General features: G+C 46.9%; 1 protein-coding gene across 7 annotated transcripts in view; it reads right to left on the bottom strand.

The window, feature by feature from the left end:
- SLC37A3 (solute carrier family 37 member 3) overlaps positions 1 to 18,516 on the bottom strand; it is a 42,093-nt gene extending 23,577 nt beyond the window's left edge. The window contains exons 1-6 of one of the 7 annotated variants that reach the window (XM_066362868.1): positions 18,445 to 18,516; positions 13,576 to 13,692; positions 12,013 to 12,098; positions 8,771 to 8,932; positions 7,347 to 7,452; positions 738 to 830 (exon numbers count right to left, since the gene is read on the bottom strand). In XM_066362868.1, coding sequence (XP_066218965.1) covers positions 738 to 830; positions 7,347 to 7,452; positions 8,771 to 8,859 — 288 coding nt within the window. In that variant the 5' untranslated portion in view covers positions 8,860 to 8,932; positions 12,013 to 12,098; positions 13,576 to 13,692; positions 18,445 to 18,516. Of the gene's footprint in view, positions 1 to 737; positions 831 to 7,346; positions 7,453 to 8,770; positions 8,933 to 12,012; positions 12,099 to 13,575; positions 13,693 to 16,273; positions 16,512 to 16,759; positions 16,779 to 18,352 lie in introns of those variants that run through there. The other 6 variants (XM_066362871.1, XM_066362872.1, XM_066362870.1 and 3 more) reach the window with 6 other exon arrangements.
- Positions 18,517 to 19,460: the final 944 nt, after the last annotated feature.

Consider the following 19,460-nt stretch of genomic DNA (forward strand, 5'->3'; position numbering starts at 1 on the left):
TGGTCCCGACGGAGCAACGCCCCGGAGGGGCGGAGCAACGCCCTGGAGGGGCAGAGCGTCGCCCCCTGGTGGGTGTGCCAGGTGGATCCCGGTCGGGCGCATGCAGGAGTCTGTCTGACTGTCTATCCCTGTTTCCAGCTTCAGAAAAAAAAAAATACAAAAAAAATAAAATAAAATAAAATAAAAAATAAATAAATTTAAAAAAAAAAAAAAAAAAAGAAGAATACGGCCCTGGCCGGTTGGCTCAGTGGTAGAGCGTCGGCCTGGCGTGTGGAAGTCCCGGGTTCGATTCCCAGCCAGGGTACACAGGAGAGGCGCCCATCTGCTTCTCCACCCCTCCCCCTCTCCTTCCTCTCTGTCTCTCTCTTCCCCTTCTGCAGCCAAGGCTCCATTGGAGCAAAGTTGGCCCGGGCACTGAGTATGGCTCTGTGGCCTCTGCCTCAGGTGCTAGAGTGGCTCTGGTTGCAACAGAGCAACGCCCCAGATGAGCGGAGCATCGGCCCCTGGTGGGCGTGCCGGGTGGATCCCAGTCGGGTGCATGCGGGAGTTTGTCTGACTGCCTCCCCGTTTCCAGCTTCAGAAAAATACAAAAAAAAAAAAAAGAATACAAAATAGAAATGTCAGCCAATGCTGAGTGCTCCTAGGTCAGCAAATTCAAAATGTCTGACGGACCTCATGGACTCTGGCATCACTTCCTCTGACATTGTTTTTCAGAGCCCTGTGAGGCTGCCACTTACCACGGCATAGGAGAAGAGAAAGATGGTGTCCAGTGTTCCCAGGAAGAGCGTGGCTTCCTCCGCACTGGGGAACAAGTGGTTGCGGCTCCAGATCTGCAGCAACAACAAGAATGTGTCAGTCCTGCTGGTACCTATCCATGCTCTGTTCCCCAGAGCACCTGCACACACCGTTCAGCCCGCTCCCACAGAAACCCGCTGATGCTGAAAGGGTGAGGCGGTTCTTCAGGGCTGGGAACACAGGCGAAGTCAACGCCATCTGCGTGGTACAGCAGCCCCACCCTTATCCATTGTTTTACTTTCCAGTTTCCAGTTTCCAGTTTACTTTCCATTGTTTTACTTGAGGTCAACTGAGGTCCAAAATATACAGTATTTAGAGGAGACAGCACCTGAGCCCATATTCACATAGCTTTTATTACAATATATTGCTGTGTGTTCTGTTTTACAACTAGTTATTGTTGTTAATCTCCTAGCGTGCCTAATTTATAACTTAAGCTTTTTAGAGGTATGCTCGTATAGGAAAAAGCGTATAGTACACAGGGCTTGGTACTGTCCATCTTTTCATACCTCTACTGGGGTCTTGGAACATATCTGCTGGGGACAAGGGGGGACAATTGTACTAAAAAGTTTTCTTTTTCTCTTTAATTTTTCCATTGCTGGTACAAAAGCTGTGGTGGGTCAGACCGCTGTGTCATGGCACGAGCCAAGCTGTATTACATTAATCACTGTATCCTGTATTGCCACACTCAATTTCACTTATGAATGTCCTTGGTAAAGCAGTAAAAACTATTGACTGTATTAAATCTGACTCCTGAGCACTTTTTTGTTCTATCCTGGGGGATGGAAGTGAAAATCTACCCATAGCGCCCCACAGACCAGTCTGAGATGGTTGTCCTGGGGAAAAGGCTTGTGCAACTGTGGGAGCTGCAAGGGGGGACGTCAGTTTGACTTGAGAGAAAGACTGACAGACACAGGGCCCAGTTCTGAGCATGCGGCAGATCTGAGTATCTGGCAGACATTTCCTCAAAACAAGAATGAAACCAGCCTGTCACTTCACGATTCATTCAGGGTACAAGGTAGACAAATGGATCTTAATGTAAGATTATAAAAAGTTAATTAATACAGTTTCAGATTCCACATGCAACTACCCTGTAAGAAACTGCCACTTGCCAAATTCGGGTATTGTATCAAAAACAGATACCCACAATTAATTGAAAAGGCTGGAAAAATACTTCCCTCTTTTCCAACATGGATCTGTGGGAGCCAAACTCTCCTCAGAGACCTGAAAGGATCATGTTGCAAGAGACGGAAGTCAGCAGCAGACAGGAAAACCCACCGTCTTCTATTCCGCCACACATGAAGAGATTTACAAAAATGTGTCAGTCAATGCTACTCTCCTCATTAACTGAATATTTTGGTCTTGAAAAAGTCGTTTTTTTCATTAAATGTCATTCATATTAACATGTTGTGGGTTGTTTTGAAAATAACTTAAAAATTAATGTATTTTTTCAATTTCTCAGTTTGAATTTCTAAAACAGTACATATCTATAAATATAAACCCACATAACCAAAAAGTTCAAGAACTGTTAGACTAAATGATTTCTGAGATGTATTGTTAAAGAAAAAAAATTTTGGCCCTGGACGGTTGGCTCAGTGGTACAGCATCAGCCCAGATGTCCTGGGTTTGATTCCCAGTCAGGGCACACAGGAGAAGCACCCATCTGCTTCTCCACCCTTTCCCCCTCTCACTTCTCTCTCTCCCCCTCTCTCTCTTCTCCTCTCCTCCCACAGCCATGGCTCAACTGAAGCGAGTTGGCCCCAGGCACTAAGGATGGCTCCATGGCCTCCGCCATCAGGCACTAAAAAATGGCTCAGGTTGTAAAAGAGCAAGGGCCCCAGATGGGCAGAGTACTGCCCCCTAGTGGGCATGCCGGGTGGATCCCGGTCATGGCTCATGTGGGAGTCTTGTCTCTGACTCCCCTCCTCTAACTAAAATTTTTTTAAAAAGGGAAATTTTGCCCTGGCCAGTTTGCTCAGTGGTAGAGCGTCAGCCTGCGTGCAGGAGTCCTGGGTTCAATTCCCGGCCAGGGCACACAGGAGAAGTGCCCATCTGCTTCTCTGCCCCTCCCCTTCTCCTTCCTCTCTGTCTGTTTCTTCCCCTCCCGCAGCCAAGGCTCCATTGGAGCAAAGTTGGCCTGGGCGCTGAGGACGGCTCTGTGGCCTCTGCCTCAGGCGCTAGAATGGCTCTGGTTGCAACAGAGCTACGCCCCAGATGGGCAGAGCATCACCCTCTGGTGGGTGTGCCAGGGTGGGGGGTGGGGGGGGATCCTGGTCAGGTGCATGCGGAAGTCTGTCTGACTGCCACCCCGTTTCCAACTTCAGGGGGAAAAAAAAAGAGGGAAATTTTGACTTAAGAATAGTAAAAAGAAAAATCACAATTAAGAATGAATACACAGCCTGACCAGGCGGTGGCACAGTGGATAGAGCATTGGACTGGGATGCAGAGGACCCAGGTTCAAGACCCTGAGGTCGCCAACTTGAGCATGGGCTCATCTGGTTTGAGCAAAGCTCTCCAGCTTGGACCCAAGGTCACTGGCTCAAGCAAGAGGTTACTCGGTCTGATGTAGCCCCATGGTCAAGGCACATATGGGAATGCAGTCAATGAACAGCTTAGGTGTCACAACGAAAAACTAATGATTGATGCTTCTCATCTCTCTCCGTTCCTGTCTGTCTGTCCCTATCTATCCCTCTCGCTGACTCTCTCTCTGTCTCTGTAAAAAAATAAATTAAAAAAAAAAAAAGAATGAATACACACACACACACACACACCCCGGTACATATCTTTAAAAGAAAGTAAAACCTCAAATTATAAGAGCACATACAAAGTATTATTCTAATGTATTGCAACTCGTTTCTGGGTGGCTGATGGCACTCAAGTTTTACTTTAACAGCACATCACATGCTGCTCTCCTGATCGATAAGAAAGCAGCTAACACAGCTATTTCAATCAGTAATTCAGCATGCCAATCGGGCCCTAAATATCTCCAATTAGTGATTTTGCCACATTTTTCCTCTAACCACAATCTTCGATCCTGATGCTGTCTGGACTGAGTAGGACCCAGGATTAAGTCCTGTTGGGCACACACCCTTGTGACCTAGAAACCCGGGGGCCTTAAATAGCTGCTGCAAGTTTCAGGGTTTCTTTTTTTTTTTTTTTCTTTTTTTTTTTTTTTTTTTTTTTCTTTTTTCTGAAGCTGGAAACAGGGCGAGACAGTCAGACAGACTCCCGCATGCGCCCGACCGGGATCCACCCGGCACGCCCACCAGGGGCTGTGCTCTGCCCCCCAGGGGGCGATGCTCTGCCCATCCTGGGCGTCGCCATATTGCGACCAGAGCCACTCTAGCGCCTGAGGCAGAGGCCACAGAGCCACGCCCAGCGCCCGGGCCATCTTTGCTCCAATGGAGCCTTGGCTGCGGGAGGGGAAGAGAGAGACAGAGAGGAAAGCGCGGCGGAGGGGTGGAGAAGCAAATGGGCGCTTCTCCTATGTGCCCTGGCCGGGAATCGAACCCGGGTCCTCCGCACGCTAGGCCGACGCTCTACCGCTGAGCCAACCGGCCAGGGCTCAGGGTTTCTTTACTCTTGCAAGAAACCACCCAAACTCCCACAGGTGTGGCTTTCCCAGGAACTGACAGATGGCAAACAGCTTTCTTCTGTCTCGATGAGAAAATTCAGCTGAAATACACTTCTGCTTGCCCACTTTAACAAGCGCAAACAGAACAGAACCAAAAACTAAAACAACAAAGTATGACTAAAAAAGAAAAAAAAAAGATTCAGAAAATAAGATAACAGAAAAAAGCCTGGTGAAGAAAGTTTATGTCAGTAACGCAGCTCCGGTCAAGATGTCATACCAGCGGGTCAGAACTGGTCCAAGTCCATACTTGTAATGAAAGTCATCGACAAAGGGACTGAAATGCTCCACGGTTCAGCTGGCCTGCGAGCCTGTGCATTACCATGTGACGGTACCGGCAGTGTGTACCTCGGGCTTTCTGTGCTGCAGGGGCAGGGGCTGCACTAAGCCACAACACTGCTACATGTCAGGACACTTCCTGGAAGCGTGAAATTGTGGGCGCACTCGAAAGGTCACAGTGAGAATGTTTGTCACAGAGTAAGGGCTGTGCGCGGAGGTGGGGGAACTACCAACACGAACAAGCGTCCTGGTGTGCAGAGGGTGACCTCCAGAGACCTGTGATCGGGGGGTACTCGCCGCCGTCTAAGCTGAGACCCTAATAAGCAAGGAGGTGGCTGAGGAGGGGAATTGGGACCCCGCTCCCCTCTCCAGAACAGGACTTAGGACTCTCTCATGCTATTCTCAGGGCAGGACTGCACTGTGTAGACAGGTTACCACTTTTTAATTTAATAGAACAAATTTTTGTTTACAATTTTCAGGCAAGTTGTCCTCAAATATTAGATTTAACCATTACCTCCTTATTATCTATAAACATAGATTTCATGCTATTTTCATTTAATATTTCCAAAGTTTGTCCACATCAGTGGATTCATTATAAATTCTAAAGATACAGAGACTGTGTACCTAAAATAGCTACGTATAAAAAGACAAGTTATACTAAGTACATTTTGAGAATGCTAGTTAGGGAATTTCAGAAGGGTTTCACAATGTATCTGAACCACGTATTTTCTAGAGTTCAGACTCATTTTACATATACCATGGTGCCTTCCCACCCTGGACAGGGGTCTCAGAGGGGAGCTAGGGCACAGGCGTTACCAAGCCCCAAGCACAGGAGGGAAGGGGACGCTGTCCCGGCCTCTGCACCCCCAGCAGCAGGCGTCAGGGAAACCACCCTGCACCTGGGAGTCTAAGAAAGAATGCACAGTCTGCACTGCTCTGTGTGAGGGCCGGCACACATGTACACAGCTCCTGGTTAAGTCAGCACTTGACTCCTACACAACCAATCCTTCCAGACCACCTACTGCATAGTTCTAACACACCAGAACGGTGAAACCTATTTTAGCAGCAGAGTAAATAAATACCTAAGCAGAAAAATGAATGCAAGTTAAAACACGCTAATAATGTAACGGTTCCTGGCAGGAAAGAGTTAACATGGCTGGCCTGAGATTGCTAACCTTCAGAAGACGGACCTGCAAGGCTGGCCCTTGCCTAGCACCTGGAAACTTGGACCCCAAGAGGGTTTCCATGATCCCCTGCTAAGACTGGCTCACTGTGCCTATGCTGTTCAAACAATGGGGTTTATGCTCACCACCTGCTTGCCTTCTGGGAGCATGGAATTTCCATATGTGCCAGGCAGAGTGGCTACAGGAGGCGCCCCAATAAAAACTGGGCACTGAGCCTCTAATGGGCATCCCTGGAGGACACGTTCCAGCTACTGTCACACCTGTGCTGGAAGAATTAAGCACATCCTGTGTGATGACTGGGAAAGGACTCTGGAGCCCTGTGCCCGGTTTCCTGCAGGCCTCACCCTGTGCTTCGTCCTTGGCTGGCTCTGCTCTGCAGCCTCTCTCCATAATAAACCACAGCTCTGAGGACAACTCTATGTAGAGTCCTGTCAGTCCTAGTGAATCATCAAACCCAGTTACCGAAAACCCAAAGGCAGCCTTCAGTGGTACGACCTGAAATCTAGTGCTTAAACCAAATGCTACTGTTCTGTGTCTCAGTCAGACTCTACCTGAAATACCTCCTTTAGTGCTCAGTGTCACTGAACTGCAGGGAAGGAGACAGGGATGTTTTACCCTAAACAAGAAAAGCTCAGGGAGACAGGTTTTCTTCAGCTATTCAACAGGCCATTGTGCAGTGGGAACAGACAGCATACACGGCTCCAAACTAAACAACAAAACACTTTTATCTCAATGGAAATACTTCAAAAGAACTTCCTAGTAATGAGAAAGGAAGAAGTGTAATTGTCCACCTCAGAAAACAAGCAGCTGCTTCTCCCTACAAGTTTTAACACAGAAGCTTGGCAGTCACCTTCCAACAACCACAAAGAAAGATTCAGGACCAGCTGGAGGTTAGGAAGCAGGACCTCCCAACAGCCAGTCCATCCTGAAGGTTTGTGATGAGTCAGCTCATCATTTACAGGTACTCACTGCGCACACGACACTAGTCAAGGATCAGTGGGAAATCTAGCCCTCTCTTCTTAACGTCTTTCTTTCAAAAGCTCCTGATAAGTGACGAAAAAATTGTTCAGGAGTACTCTACTAGAATGTCTGCTCCATGAGGACAGGGGCTTTTTTTTTTTTTTAATGTTTATTTCACTGATTTTAGAGAGAGAAGAAGGGAGAAAGAGAGAGAGAAAGAGAGACAGAACATTGATCTGTTTCTGCATCTGCCCTGACCGGGGATCGAACTGGTAACCTTGCCAGAATGGTGAGAAATAAGCTGGTCAGAATGGTGCTGACCCAGGGCAAGTTAAGAAATCAGGCCAGCTAAGAAGAGTCTGGATTTTATGCCATAGGAAACAGTAAGTCATTTCAGAGTCCTAAGCCAATGAATGGAACAAAACAGAAGACCTTAGGAAGAATTCAGCGGTGGGCACGGTTCCCTTCTTAAATTCATCCCAGCCCTTTGGTCTACTTACCTCTGCAGGTTCAATCGATTTGTTAAAAGCACTTGGAGTCCACTGCTTAGAGATGCTGACTTTGACATTGCTAAATGTTTTTCTGGATGCATGAAGCAATGAGTAACTACAAAGGAGAAAAATTCAGCTGAATGAATAGCAAAGAAAATGGCATTCAATAAAATCACAGGTATATTCCTATTTGTTTTGCTCAATTTTAGAATTTTCTTCAAAAAAAGAGAAAGGAAATACAGCTTTACAAACTGCTTTATCAACTGAAACAGTCCCTGCCAAACAGAATAAATAATTAACTAGTCGTCTTCAATATGAACCCCCATGTGCATTCATAACTTATCCCTGTACCTAGAAGAAGATGGGGATGTGGCTGAGCCCAATATGCTTTAAGTCAGGCATCCCCAAACTACGGCCCCTGGCCACATGCGGCCCCCTGAGGCCATTTATCCGGCCCCCTGCCACACTTCTGGAAGGAGCACCTCTTTCATTGGTGGTCAGTGAGAGGAGCACTGTATGTGGCGGCCCTCCAACGGTCTGAGGGACAGTGAACTGGCCCCCTGTGTAAAAAGTTTGGGGACCCCTGCTTTAAGTTATGGTTGCAGTTTTGTAAAAAAAGTTTAAGTCTTTAGAAAACACTGGCTGCTCACTGCCCTAGCCATTTGGAAGCTTTTTCTTTGGGTCCTGACTTTTCCTCGTACTGCAGCTTCCCCCCACCCCTTACAAATGGATATCCCCTAAACCAAGCATCCAAAACTCCCTATCAACTCTTACATAAAGAACTGTCTTCCTACTTTCTACCTTAAAAACAAAACAAATAAAAAAACCAATCTACCCCATTTATGGTACCTTCAATAAAGAAGAAAATCTATTCAGAAGAAATAAAGCAGCTGAGTCACAGCAGTAAGTCTATGCCATCAACAGACCACTAGGGAGGGCCACAGACTCATCAACACGTCTCTTTAGCCAGGCTGACCAGTCAGGGACCTCACACGAGTTACCCAAGTTCTGCATGACTTGGTCTCACACCCTGTTTACTGCTCCAAGGGGCACAGGGTGGCCCTGAGTATGCACACCCTTTGTTCTCAGGCTCCTGGTTTTTACAAATAAAGGGCTCTATATTAGATCTGGGTTACTCAACCACAACACCTTCGCTATTTTGGGTCCCCCAAATTCTCTAGCGTGGGGCTGTCTTGTGCATTGTTGGATGTTTGGCAGCATTCCTGGTCTCTACCCACTAGATTCAACTAGCATGACAACCAAACATGTCTTCAGACATTGCCAAATATGGGCAAAACAGCCCCAGAACGACTCTGTTAGAGCTACCAAAAGGTACAAGAGGAATAACCAGCCTCCTCCACAATAAGCACTTGCCATGCAATTGGTATCTCCCTGAAAAGAGAAGCAGCAGAACACCTGCGGCCGCCCCTCACCTGAAGAAGGTGAGCAGGAACACGGCGACGTGATGGTGGCTGAAGCGGGACAGCAGAGCTCCTCTCTGAAACCCATCTGGCCAGGCCATGTTCTCCTCGACCTCCCTTCCAGCCTCTGACCTTCAAGCCTGCGACAAGAATGAGTTACACCATTTCTTCTTTCTGGAAAGGCAAAACACATTATTAACATTACTCCAAATGGGCAAATGATTATTAAAAAACGAAATTATTCAGGTCTATAACCACTCAGCATAAAACCAGGCCTGGAAAGAAAAAGCACGTGGGCTAGCTGACACCAGAAGACCAGGTGAGTAGTTATGTGCATAGCGGTTAGCTAGCTCTTTAAAATAAAAAAAGGAACAGCCTGACCTGTGGTGGCGCAGTGGATAAAGCATTGATCTAGAACACTGAGGTCACCAGTTCGAAACCCTGCATTTGTCTGGTCAAGGTACATACAGGAGGGGAGTTGATGCTTCCTGCTCCCCCTCCTTTCTCTCTCTCCCTCCTCTCTAAAATGAATAAATAAAAGTTGATTCTGACTTTTTTTAATAAATATATAAATAAAAAAGGTACCCTGGACCAATGATTTCATCCTAACAGACAGAATTCTCATACAACCTGGTAAGGAAATCACTAATTTTAACAGAGGAAAAATAAACAAAGGAAATAAACAGGTAACTCAGAAAAAATGAAACGGCTATTAAACTTAACAAATAAAAGTTCCAGTCTCACTAGGAATATAAGAAATGCTAATAAAGGCAAGAAAATGTTTGCATAGTTATAACAGGCTGTGGCCAATGCAGCTCAAGGTCCAATGGTTTTTGACATCACACGTGATGCTGATGAAAGGGAAATTAGTATGGTACTACAGAAAGACAATCGCCAAGGTCACCAGAGCCTTTCACACAAAAGTGTCATTTCCAGGGTTCTATTCCTAAAGAAATACAAGATGCATTCAGGTCTAATAAACACAGTTAGTTTTCACAGAGTCAAAGGAGCATTTCCATTTTACAGAAATGAACTTGTGTCAGTCGTAAGGGACGTGGGGAAGGAGGCAGGGCCGCTCCTCACCGATCTCCCTCCAACCTTCCAAGGACGGTCCTCTCTGAAGGCCGCATCCACGCTCTGACGGCCCAGAATAATGAAGCCTAACGTAAGCATCTAAACTTGACTTCTCCACTTACGAGTCTGCGGAAACAACCTAACTATGCAATAAGGGTGGAATGATTAAATAAATTATGATATATCCATAAGGTCAAATACTTAATAATCATTTAACATAATGAACTAATGTTTTAATACCGAGAAAATGTCAAATGAAAAAACTAGAACATAAAATAAATATAATCAACTCTATGTTTACATACTATTGACAAATAAAAAAGGAATATACTGCCTGACCAGGCTGTGGCGCAGTGGATAGAGCGTCAGACTGGGATGCAGAGGACCCGGGTTCGAGACCCCGAGCTCGCCAGCTTGAGCGTGGGCTCATCTGGTTTGAGCAAAAAGCCCACCAGCTTGAACCCAAGATCGCTAGCTCCAGCAAGGGGTTACTTGCTCTGCTGAAGGCCCGTGGTCAAGGCACCTATGAGAAAGCAATCAATGAACAACTAAGGTGTTGCAACGCGCAATGAAAAACTAATGATTGATGCTTCTCTTCTCTCTCCGTTCCTGTCTATCCCTCTCTCTGACTCACTCTCTGTCTCTGTAAAAAATAAAAAAATTAAAAAAGGAATATACTAGTTTTCCTTAGGTAGCAGGATTATGGGTAATTTTTTTAAATTTTTATTGATTGATTTTATTGAGAGAGGAAGGGAGAGAGAGAACGAGAAAGAGACAAGAACATCAGGTCTGTTCCTGTATGTGCCCTGACCAGGGATCAAACCGGTAACCTCTGTAACCTCTGTATCCTCTGCAGCCTCTGTGCAAGACAAAGCTTTAACCAACCGAGCTATCTGGCCAAGGCAGGATTATGGGTAATTTTAATTTTCTAGATCCTTTCCTAAAAATTCTGCAACAAATGTGTATATTACTTCTATTATCAAGAGAGGAATATCCAGAGCACTGTAAAAGCCCTATTACTCATCTGCATAATAGGAAAAATTAAACTAACAAAATGACTTATATGTCAAATACAGTACAACAATCAAGGTAGGAGACAACTCAACACTAAAATGAGCAAATCAGCCTGACCTGCGGTGGTGCAACGGGTAAAAGCATCAACCTGGAACGCTGAGGTCGCTGGTTCAAAACCCCAGGCTTGCCTGGTCAAGGCACATTGGGAGTTGATGCTTTCTGCTCCTCCCCCCTTCTCTCTCTCTGTCTCTCTCTCTGTTTCCTCTCTCTAAAAAATAAATAGGCCCTGGCCAGTTGGCTCAGTGGTAGAGCATTGGCCTGGCGTGTGGAAGTCCCGGGTTCCATTCCCGGCCAGGGCACACAGGAGAAGTGCCCATCTGCTTCTCCACCCCTCCCCCTCTCCTTCCTCTCTTTCTCTCTTCCCCTGCCGCCGCCGAGGCTCCATTGGAGCAAAGTTGGCCCGGGCGCTGAGGATGGCTCTGCGGCCTCTGCCTCAGGTGCTAGAGTGGCTCTGGTTGCAACAGAGCTACGCCCCAGATGGGCAGAGCATCACCCCCTGGTGGGCATGCCAAGTGGATCCCGGTCGGGCACATGCGGGAGTCTGTCTGACTGCCTCCCCGTTTCCAGCTTCAGAAAAATACAAAAAAAAAATAAAAATAAAAAATCTGTAAAAAAAGTTTTAAAAAAATAGCAAATCGACAGGGCTCTGCTTTCAAGGCTGTGCTCCTGCCTGACCAAGCAGTGGTGCAGTGGACAGAGCATTGGACCAGGATGCAGAGGAACAAGGTTCGAAACCCCAAGGTCACCAGCTTGGGCGCAGGTTCATCCAGCTTGAGCACGGGATCATAGACATGACCCTATGGTCGCTGGCTTGAGCCCAAGGTCACTGGCTTGAGCAAAGGGTCACTTGCTCTGCTGTAGCTCCCCCCCCCTTCATGGCACATATGAAAAAGCAATCAATGAACAACTAGGGAGCTGCAACAAAGAATTGATGCTTCTCATCTCTCTCTCTCTTCCTGTCTGTGTGTCCTTATCTGTCCCTCTCTGTCACCAAAAAAAAAAAAAAAAAAGGCTGCCCTCCCTGTAACTGCTATGATACTTCTGTTTTCACTAGCCCCAGCTTGGTAGATGTAGTCAATTCTTCATAAACATCACATTTTACTTACTGGCTGTGAGCCATTGGACATGTCAGTCAATGTGGATCCCAAATGATCTTCTGTAAAATGGCCTCTCTCCTCTAACAGTTATGAGACTAAAATAAACAAGGTATGCATGGAATTAACCATTTAGCCACTGATCTGTCCAGGATTAATACCAGGTCAGAGGAAGGTAGCTAATTGCATTTAATCATTCCCCCAGAAAAATATTAACAAAGTTACTAACTGAATAAGACTATACAATTCCATTTACAAAATATAACAAATAAACTTCCTGTCTGTAATTCCAGGAAGTTACAAACCCTAGAGCTGTGTTGCAGCTAAATTTATCTCCATTCTCAAAATTAAACATGCAATCTAAGTGGAGAAACAACTGGGAGCTTTAACTGTTCTCAATAAAGCATAGCCCTTTGAACATAGTCACATCTCAAATCACTGTATTGAGTACACAGGAAAGGTTATAGGTTATGGAATTCAATAATTTAGCAGGAAAAGTAATTCTAAAAATGTACGCTCCAACAGATTAGGATCACATCACTGCAGCAATAAGGGTTGTGTATTTCAGGGTTGTACGGCTACATTAATAGTTTTAATGACTAAGAAGCTAGTTGAGACCATCTGGACTTAGTTTCTAAATAAATCTGTCTTTTCCTTGGCTACAGTGATGGGGGAGAAAAGGCTCAATATGTACATCGAGAAAATGGTTATTCATCTGCTACTGACAGAATGACTTTTAAAATAAATACTATTCTAACATCTGGTCCTATGTAATTATGACAACTAATAATAACAGCACCTTGCACTTCTATGCCCTACATCACAGAAGTGATTTCTGATCATCTATGAAATCTGGGGCCCTGGGAGGCATGTAGGGTTTTTGCCAAGTCTGAATCCATCAAGCACATCCTACTTTCTGAAGACCATTTTCCTTCCTGCCCTAAATACAGACTAAACAAATATGTAAATTTCTCGAGTATGTGTAAATGCTTTTTATAGCTTAATAAAGCCAAAATTCATTTAGGTGTTTTTGAATTCACAGGTAAATAGTCATTTAGTACTTTCTCAATCAATGGATATTGAATATACATACAATTATCATGTGAGAACAAGAATTACCTTTTTTTTAAAGATTTGATTGATTGATTTTACAGAGAGGGGAGTGGAGCAAGAAGAATCAACTCATAGTTGCTTTACTCTAGCTTCTCGTATGTGCCTTGACCAGGCAAGCCCAGGGTTTTGAACTGGTGACTTCAGCATTCCAGGTTGACACTTTATCCACTGTGCCACCAGATTTTTCTGATTCATTTAAAAAAATTTTTTTAATATTTATTTATTAATTTTAGCAAGAGAAAGGGAGAGAGAGACAAAACATCAATCTGTTCCTGTATGATCAAACCAGCATCCTCTGTGCTTCGGGACAATGCTCTATCCAAACAAGCTGTCTGGCCAGGGCTACGTATTGATTTTTTTAGAGAGAGGACAGAGGGGGGGGGGGGACAGGGGAGGAGCGGGAAGGGGAGGGGAGGACAGGAGAGGGAAAGAGAGAGAGAAATGGGGGGAGCACCAACTCACAGAGGCTGCTTCTCCTATGTGCCTTAACTGAGCAAGCCCATAGTTTCAAACCCGTGACCTCAGCATTCCAGGTCGACACCTCATCCAGTGTGCCTCCATAGGTCAGGCAAGAATTATCTTAAAAAAAGGAAAAGAAAAATCTTATTAATAATAAGATCCTTCCAGTGATCCATGTTTTACTTTTCAAAGCAAGTTCATAATCACACACTCATCTGATTTAAACAAAGCTTGCTTTTGGGTTCTAGAGGACCACCCATATAAGGTACTCTCCAAAATGGAATACACTGTATCATCCATGCTGAATAAAAGATGGCTTTGCATGAAACGTGTCCAGAGAGGAGGCAATCTTCCCCCTATAAACAGTACCTTGCAATATAAAACAGTCTAAAATTTTCACTCTTTATAGATGTGCAGAGTCCGTTCCAACCCAAACAGTAAAATTTAACGTTGTCTTGTACTTAAAAGACTATGGAAGAAACAGACTGCAGCATGGGAAGCGGAAAGACTGGCAAAAGAAGCCAATCTAGCACACATCTCAGCTAGCCCCATCTTCACCCCACCCCAACCTGCTACCACGCTCTCTGGAAATCTAGATAAGCAGTGAATAAACGTCTTATCGTATCAGCGAACTCCTGCTGCCCCCAGATAACCCACTTCCTCTGAGGTCTCCCAAGGAGAAGCAATCTTTCTTCTCATGCCCCCTTTTCCTCCTTGCAAAACTCCAGCTCCTTTGAAACTCACGCCCTGGGCTTTACTGTCCGAGACACTGACAGATGTCATCACTGCCCTGTCTCCGCAGAGCTCCTGACTCACTCTTCCTCCACACCATACCTGCATCTCAGTGCCACACCCAGGGGGCATCTATCACAGCCCCGTCCACTTCACCACTGACCTGTTCCTCTATCCCACAATAAAGTCCCACTCCACACTCAACATTTGGTCCCTGTCATCACCGGTAATCATCGCCTCCCCAAACTAGTTCAAACACCCTTTCCTTCCAGAAAACGGCCTTCTTTCATACTCCACACTCCGACAGTCCCTTTACCCCAGCAAGGCTACCAACTCGGTCACTCACCACTTTTCCCATTATCCATTACCCTCCTCTCGTCCTCATTCCCTTCTCTACCAACTTAGAATCTGAACTGTCTCCTGTGGGACAGAATCCTGTGGGACTTTTGCCCCTTGCCTGCCTCTGCCCTCCGTCCCTGAGTCCAAGCAGTTGAGTTTTGCCAGAGAAAAATCACAGGGGAAGCCAGTTTCACTTTTTAGATTCAAAACCGCAAACCTCAAAGGGCATGAAACACTGCCCAATAAGTCGGCACTTCCCTAATCATTGTGCTTCCTCAACCTCTAAGACAGCCAGCTGTTCCCTACTCTGGCTTTCAACCTCCTCTGCATTCTCCATCTCCTCCATCTAGTACCACGGCTTTCTGCCAGCGGCTCCCAAGTCTGCAGCTCCGACTCAGACAGTCCACGGGTTCCCGACAGGACAGCCAACCCACACATGGTATCCCCCCCTGCATCTGGACAGAATTTTTCATCCTCCCTCCACATCAACTCTCCCCCGCTGCCCCACCTTAACAAATGGAGTCATCGTTGCTCCACGCCGCCCACTGTAACCAGGCCTTACCCTCTGTTTCTCCTTTTCTCATCCTGCACCTGTAATCCATTACTAAACCCAGTCCCTGTAACCCAGCGGTTCTCAACCTGTGGGTCGCGACCCCGGCGGGGGTCGAACGACCCCGGTTTCCGATGGCTTTAGGCGACCCCTGTGTTTTGGTCGTTCGACCCCCCTTTCCGATGGCTTTAGGCAACCCCTGTGTTTTGGTCGTTCGACCCCCGCCGGGTTCACGACCCACAGGTTGAGAACCGCTGCTGTACCCTGTCAAGTACAACCTAAATCCCTCCCTCCCTCTCCACCCCTGCTGCCACCACCAAGATAAACCATCCAATCTCCCACCAAGCCTACCACACAGCCTCCTAGAAGGTTTCACTATTTCTACACTGAACTCCCATCCCCCACCCATCACTCTCCACATTTTAACCAGAAATACATCCTAAGGCACACCTCTGTCGTCACTCCTCTGCCGGCTTTCCAAACCTGAGATAAAAACACATGGCCCTTTGCCATGGCCTTCAAAGCCTGTATGCCAGTCCTCTGTAGTAAAGCAGGAAGGGTAAGGGGCGGGACAGTTGACAGCTGGGGTTGGCAGAAAGAGCCTAACGATGGAGGGGGTTGTCAGAGCAATGACTGGAGAGATTGGGCTTATTTATTTTTTTTAATTTTCAATAGGTCTTATAGGCATAAGGTAGAAAGTTCAAAAGACACCAAAGGGTATACAGTCACATCTCCCTCCCTGTTCTCATGACTGTGTTACCAGTTTCTTTTGCATCCTATGCATTATGGGCACTGCCCTCTCACATACTCAAATGACACAGGGCGCACCCTAATCTGTACTATTTTTTCCCTGCATTTATCAGAGGCTGGGAGTCTGTCCACATCCTCGCCTACAGAGCAGCCACATTACAGTCTATGGGACATCTGGGCAGTCCCAATCCTTTGCCAGTATACACCATGAGGTGCTGGCACCTTCCCTTTCTACTCTCTGCCCACTTTGCCCCACCCCTGCCAGCAACCATGCCTCCATGCTCCCTCTCATCTCCCCACACTCAACCCCTTTCTTGTCCCTGAACCCACCTGGCTCTTCCTTGCTTTGGGCCTTGGCAGGGGCCGTTTAGCAGCCTGAAACACTTTTTTCCTGATTCTTTGCCAATGGCTTGCTCTTTCCTTTTCTTGGCTTTTCCTCAAAAGTCATTTTCCAGAGCAGTGATTTTCAACCCCCAGTCCGTGGACTGGTCACAAGAAATTTCATGCCAGTCTGCAAAAGAGACTGATGGCCAACCCCAAATGCTTTCAAAGTGCAGGCAGCGTGCTGGGTACTTGCCATGTAGTTCTCACATCTTACAGATGAGAAAACAGATTTTAGAGAATAGTATCTTTCTCTCAAGAGATGAAGCGAACATTAAAACTCAGACCTGACCCTAGCTAGCACTTAGGTTATACTGTATATGAGGAAAACATTAAAATATAAAATATCCCAAAAGTTGGGTAAAACACAGTAATTAGAAATATCTCATCTTAAACTTAGGGATATAAATCCAGAATGGGAAAAAAACAACGTACCTTATTAGTAACAGTGGTTCCCCTACACACTCCACTGAAATGAGAGGGTATTTGATAGACAATTACTTTACTCCCTAGACACCAGTTTCATGTTTGCAAAGTACAAAGATTACGTGTACTCAAAGTATAAAGAGGTAAGTGACAAAGTATTAGATGAATGATTGAGTTTCCTATTTCGACAGTATTGTTTATGCTGTAATTTAGAGCCTCAATCGCCGACACTTATACAAGTATCTTTTTATCCCACTTTATCTCATTTGAAGCTGGTAACCTGTACCGCATAAACCCTTTTATTCAAAACTCAAGTCTTCCTGTAATTGTTCTCTCTTCTCCGATGGTTTCATTACCACAAATGTAAAATACCTAGCATTTATCTGTAAAACTCTCTCATCTTTCCCCAGGGTGCCCCAAACCACATTCTTCCTACCTATTTTTGAACACATTCCAAAGGCAACTAGTCTTCAAGATGAAATCCCTCCGTCTCCTAGACAAAAAGGACTTGCACTCATTTCATTGTCCCTGATGAACAGGGACAGAATCAAACCTTCCCCAAAACGCTTGATCCTCACAGGTAGAGAGCAACAGATCACTGCACTGACTTTTAATTTTACAAAAGGAGGGTTCCCGAGGTCATTTTCTGATGGAAATCAAAGAAAAACATAAGAATGATGTCACGTGGCCCTAGCCGGATAGCTCGGTTGTTTTAGATCATCATCCCAAAGCACGGAGGTTACCGGATAGATCCCCGGTCAGGGCACATACTGGAACAAATCGATGTTCCTCTCTCTCTTTCTCCTTTTCTCTCTCTCTCTAAAATCGATAAATAAAAAATAAAAATAAAAAGAATGATATCATGTGAAGCCAGGTGTGGCCCACAAAGAGGCTTTGTAAAGTTCGAGCTGGAATCCAAGACCCTCCACTTAATTAAATGCTGTGAGCCTCCATTTCCCATTTAAAGATCGAATGAGATCATTTACAGAGCTCCCAATACAGAGCCGGGCACACAGGACACAGCTAACACATGGGAAAGAAATAACTCAAGTGCCAAGACACCGAAGAACGGAGGTGGCAATTAGAAATGAGATTTCTGCTCATCCCAGAAACACCGTCTTCTCTCTGTAAACATTTCGGTACAAGTTGCCAGGACCTCGCCTACAATCTATTAAAGCCTCGAGGACACGCTCCCATTGTCCTCTGTCAAAAGTGAGAACAAACAGACCACGTTCTGCAAATAAGGATACCGAGGAAATGACGAATAAGCAATCTGATCCAATTCCCTGGCTGAGACCCTGATACCTCAGAAAACAAAACCAGGCACCCTTCTCTGGCCGCTGCCCATCCTTCCCCAAACTGCCCGAAAAGGAGCCGGTCCACCTGAGCCAGACTGGAGGCTGCAGCCGCCTGTCCTCCCCGGCCCCGGCTCTCCAGGTCCCGCAGCGCCGGGGCCGAGCACCAGGCCGCGAGCGGAGGGAGAGGGCGGCCCGCCCGGCCCAACGCGCCACACCCACCGCCGCCACCCTCCGCATCCCGCTCGCCCTCCGGCTCCTGAAAGCCCCTCGGGACCGCCACCCAGCCCCGTGCGGCGATCCCGACCTCGCCGCCCCAAGCCGGGCTGCGACCCCTTCTCGGTTCGCGCACCCGAGCCCCAGAGGAATCGCCGCTCCCCGACCAGCCGCTCCGCTCACCCCGCTAGTCCCCGCTGCTCGCTGGCCGCCTCCGCCGCCACCTCACCCCTGGCGCTGCGGCCAGGGTTTCCGGGCGCCCACGTGACCCGCGCAGTCACCCGCAGACTGCTGGGAGTTGTAGTCCGACCCTGAGCGCCGGGGCTGGGTGGGCGGGGGCTGCTTTAAGAGACGGAGGTACGTTTCTGGGCGCCCTGAGGGATTCCAATGCCGTCCAGGATTGTGAGGGGAAAAGCCTTAAGCAGAGAGAAGATACAAACCAAGAACTGATGTAGAAACCACCATTCTCTCAAAAAGCTGTATTCTGCTCATTGTTTTAATAGAAAGCAAAGTGTTGCCAAGCGTACTGCTGACCAGACACGAGGGCGTAGGCTTTACATTGTTGTTTAATAAATACAGTCGCCCGTAGTCCACCAGTACCTTTCACTGTTCTACGTCCCACCACCCACCCAAACAAGTAAATGAATGTTCAGACCCTGGCAGTCTCAAGCAAAAATTAAAGGTCTTACAACACTCAACTTTGAACAAGGGTCCTCTGTCCTCCTGGGCTGCTTTCAACTGTTGGGGAAGTAAAAAAGAATTAAAAACAAAATAGCAGCCCTGGCAGGTTGGCTCAATGGTAGAGCGTCAGCCTGGCGTGCAGGAGTCCCGGTTCGATTCCGGCCAGGGCACACAGGAGAAGCGCCCATCTGCTTCTCCACCCCTCCCCCTCTCCTTCCTCTCTGTCTCTCTCTTCCCCTTCCGCAGCCCAGGCTCCATTGGAGCAAAGTTAGCCCGGGCGCTGGGGATGGCTCCATGGCCTCTGCCCCAGGTGCTAGAATGGCTCGGGTCGCAACAGAGCGATGCCCGGGATGGGCAGAGCATCACCCGCTGGTGGGCGTGCGGGGTGGATCCCGGTCGGGCGCCTGCCGGAGTCTGTCTGACTGCCTCCCTGTTTCCAACTTCAGAAAATAAAAAATAGCCCTGGCGGGATAGCGTTGTTCTCAAGCACAGAGGTCGTGGGTTCGATCTCCAATCAG

Source organism: Saccopteryx leptura, chromosome 2 (genome assembly GCF_036850995.1).
Source record: "Saccopteryx leptura isolate mSacLep1 chromosome 2, mSacLep1_pri_phased_curated, whole genome shotgun sequence".
Lineage (NCBI taxonomy): Eukaryota > Metazoa > Chordata > Mammalia > Chiroptera > Emballonuridae > Saccopteryx > Saccopteryx leptura.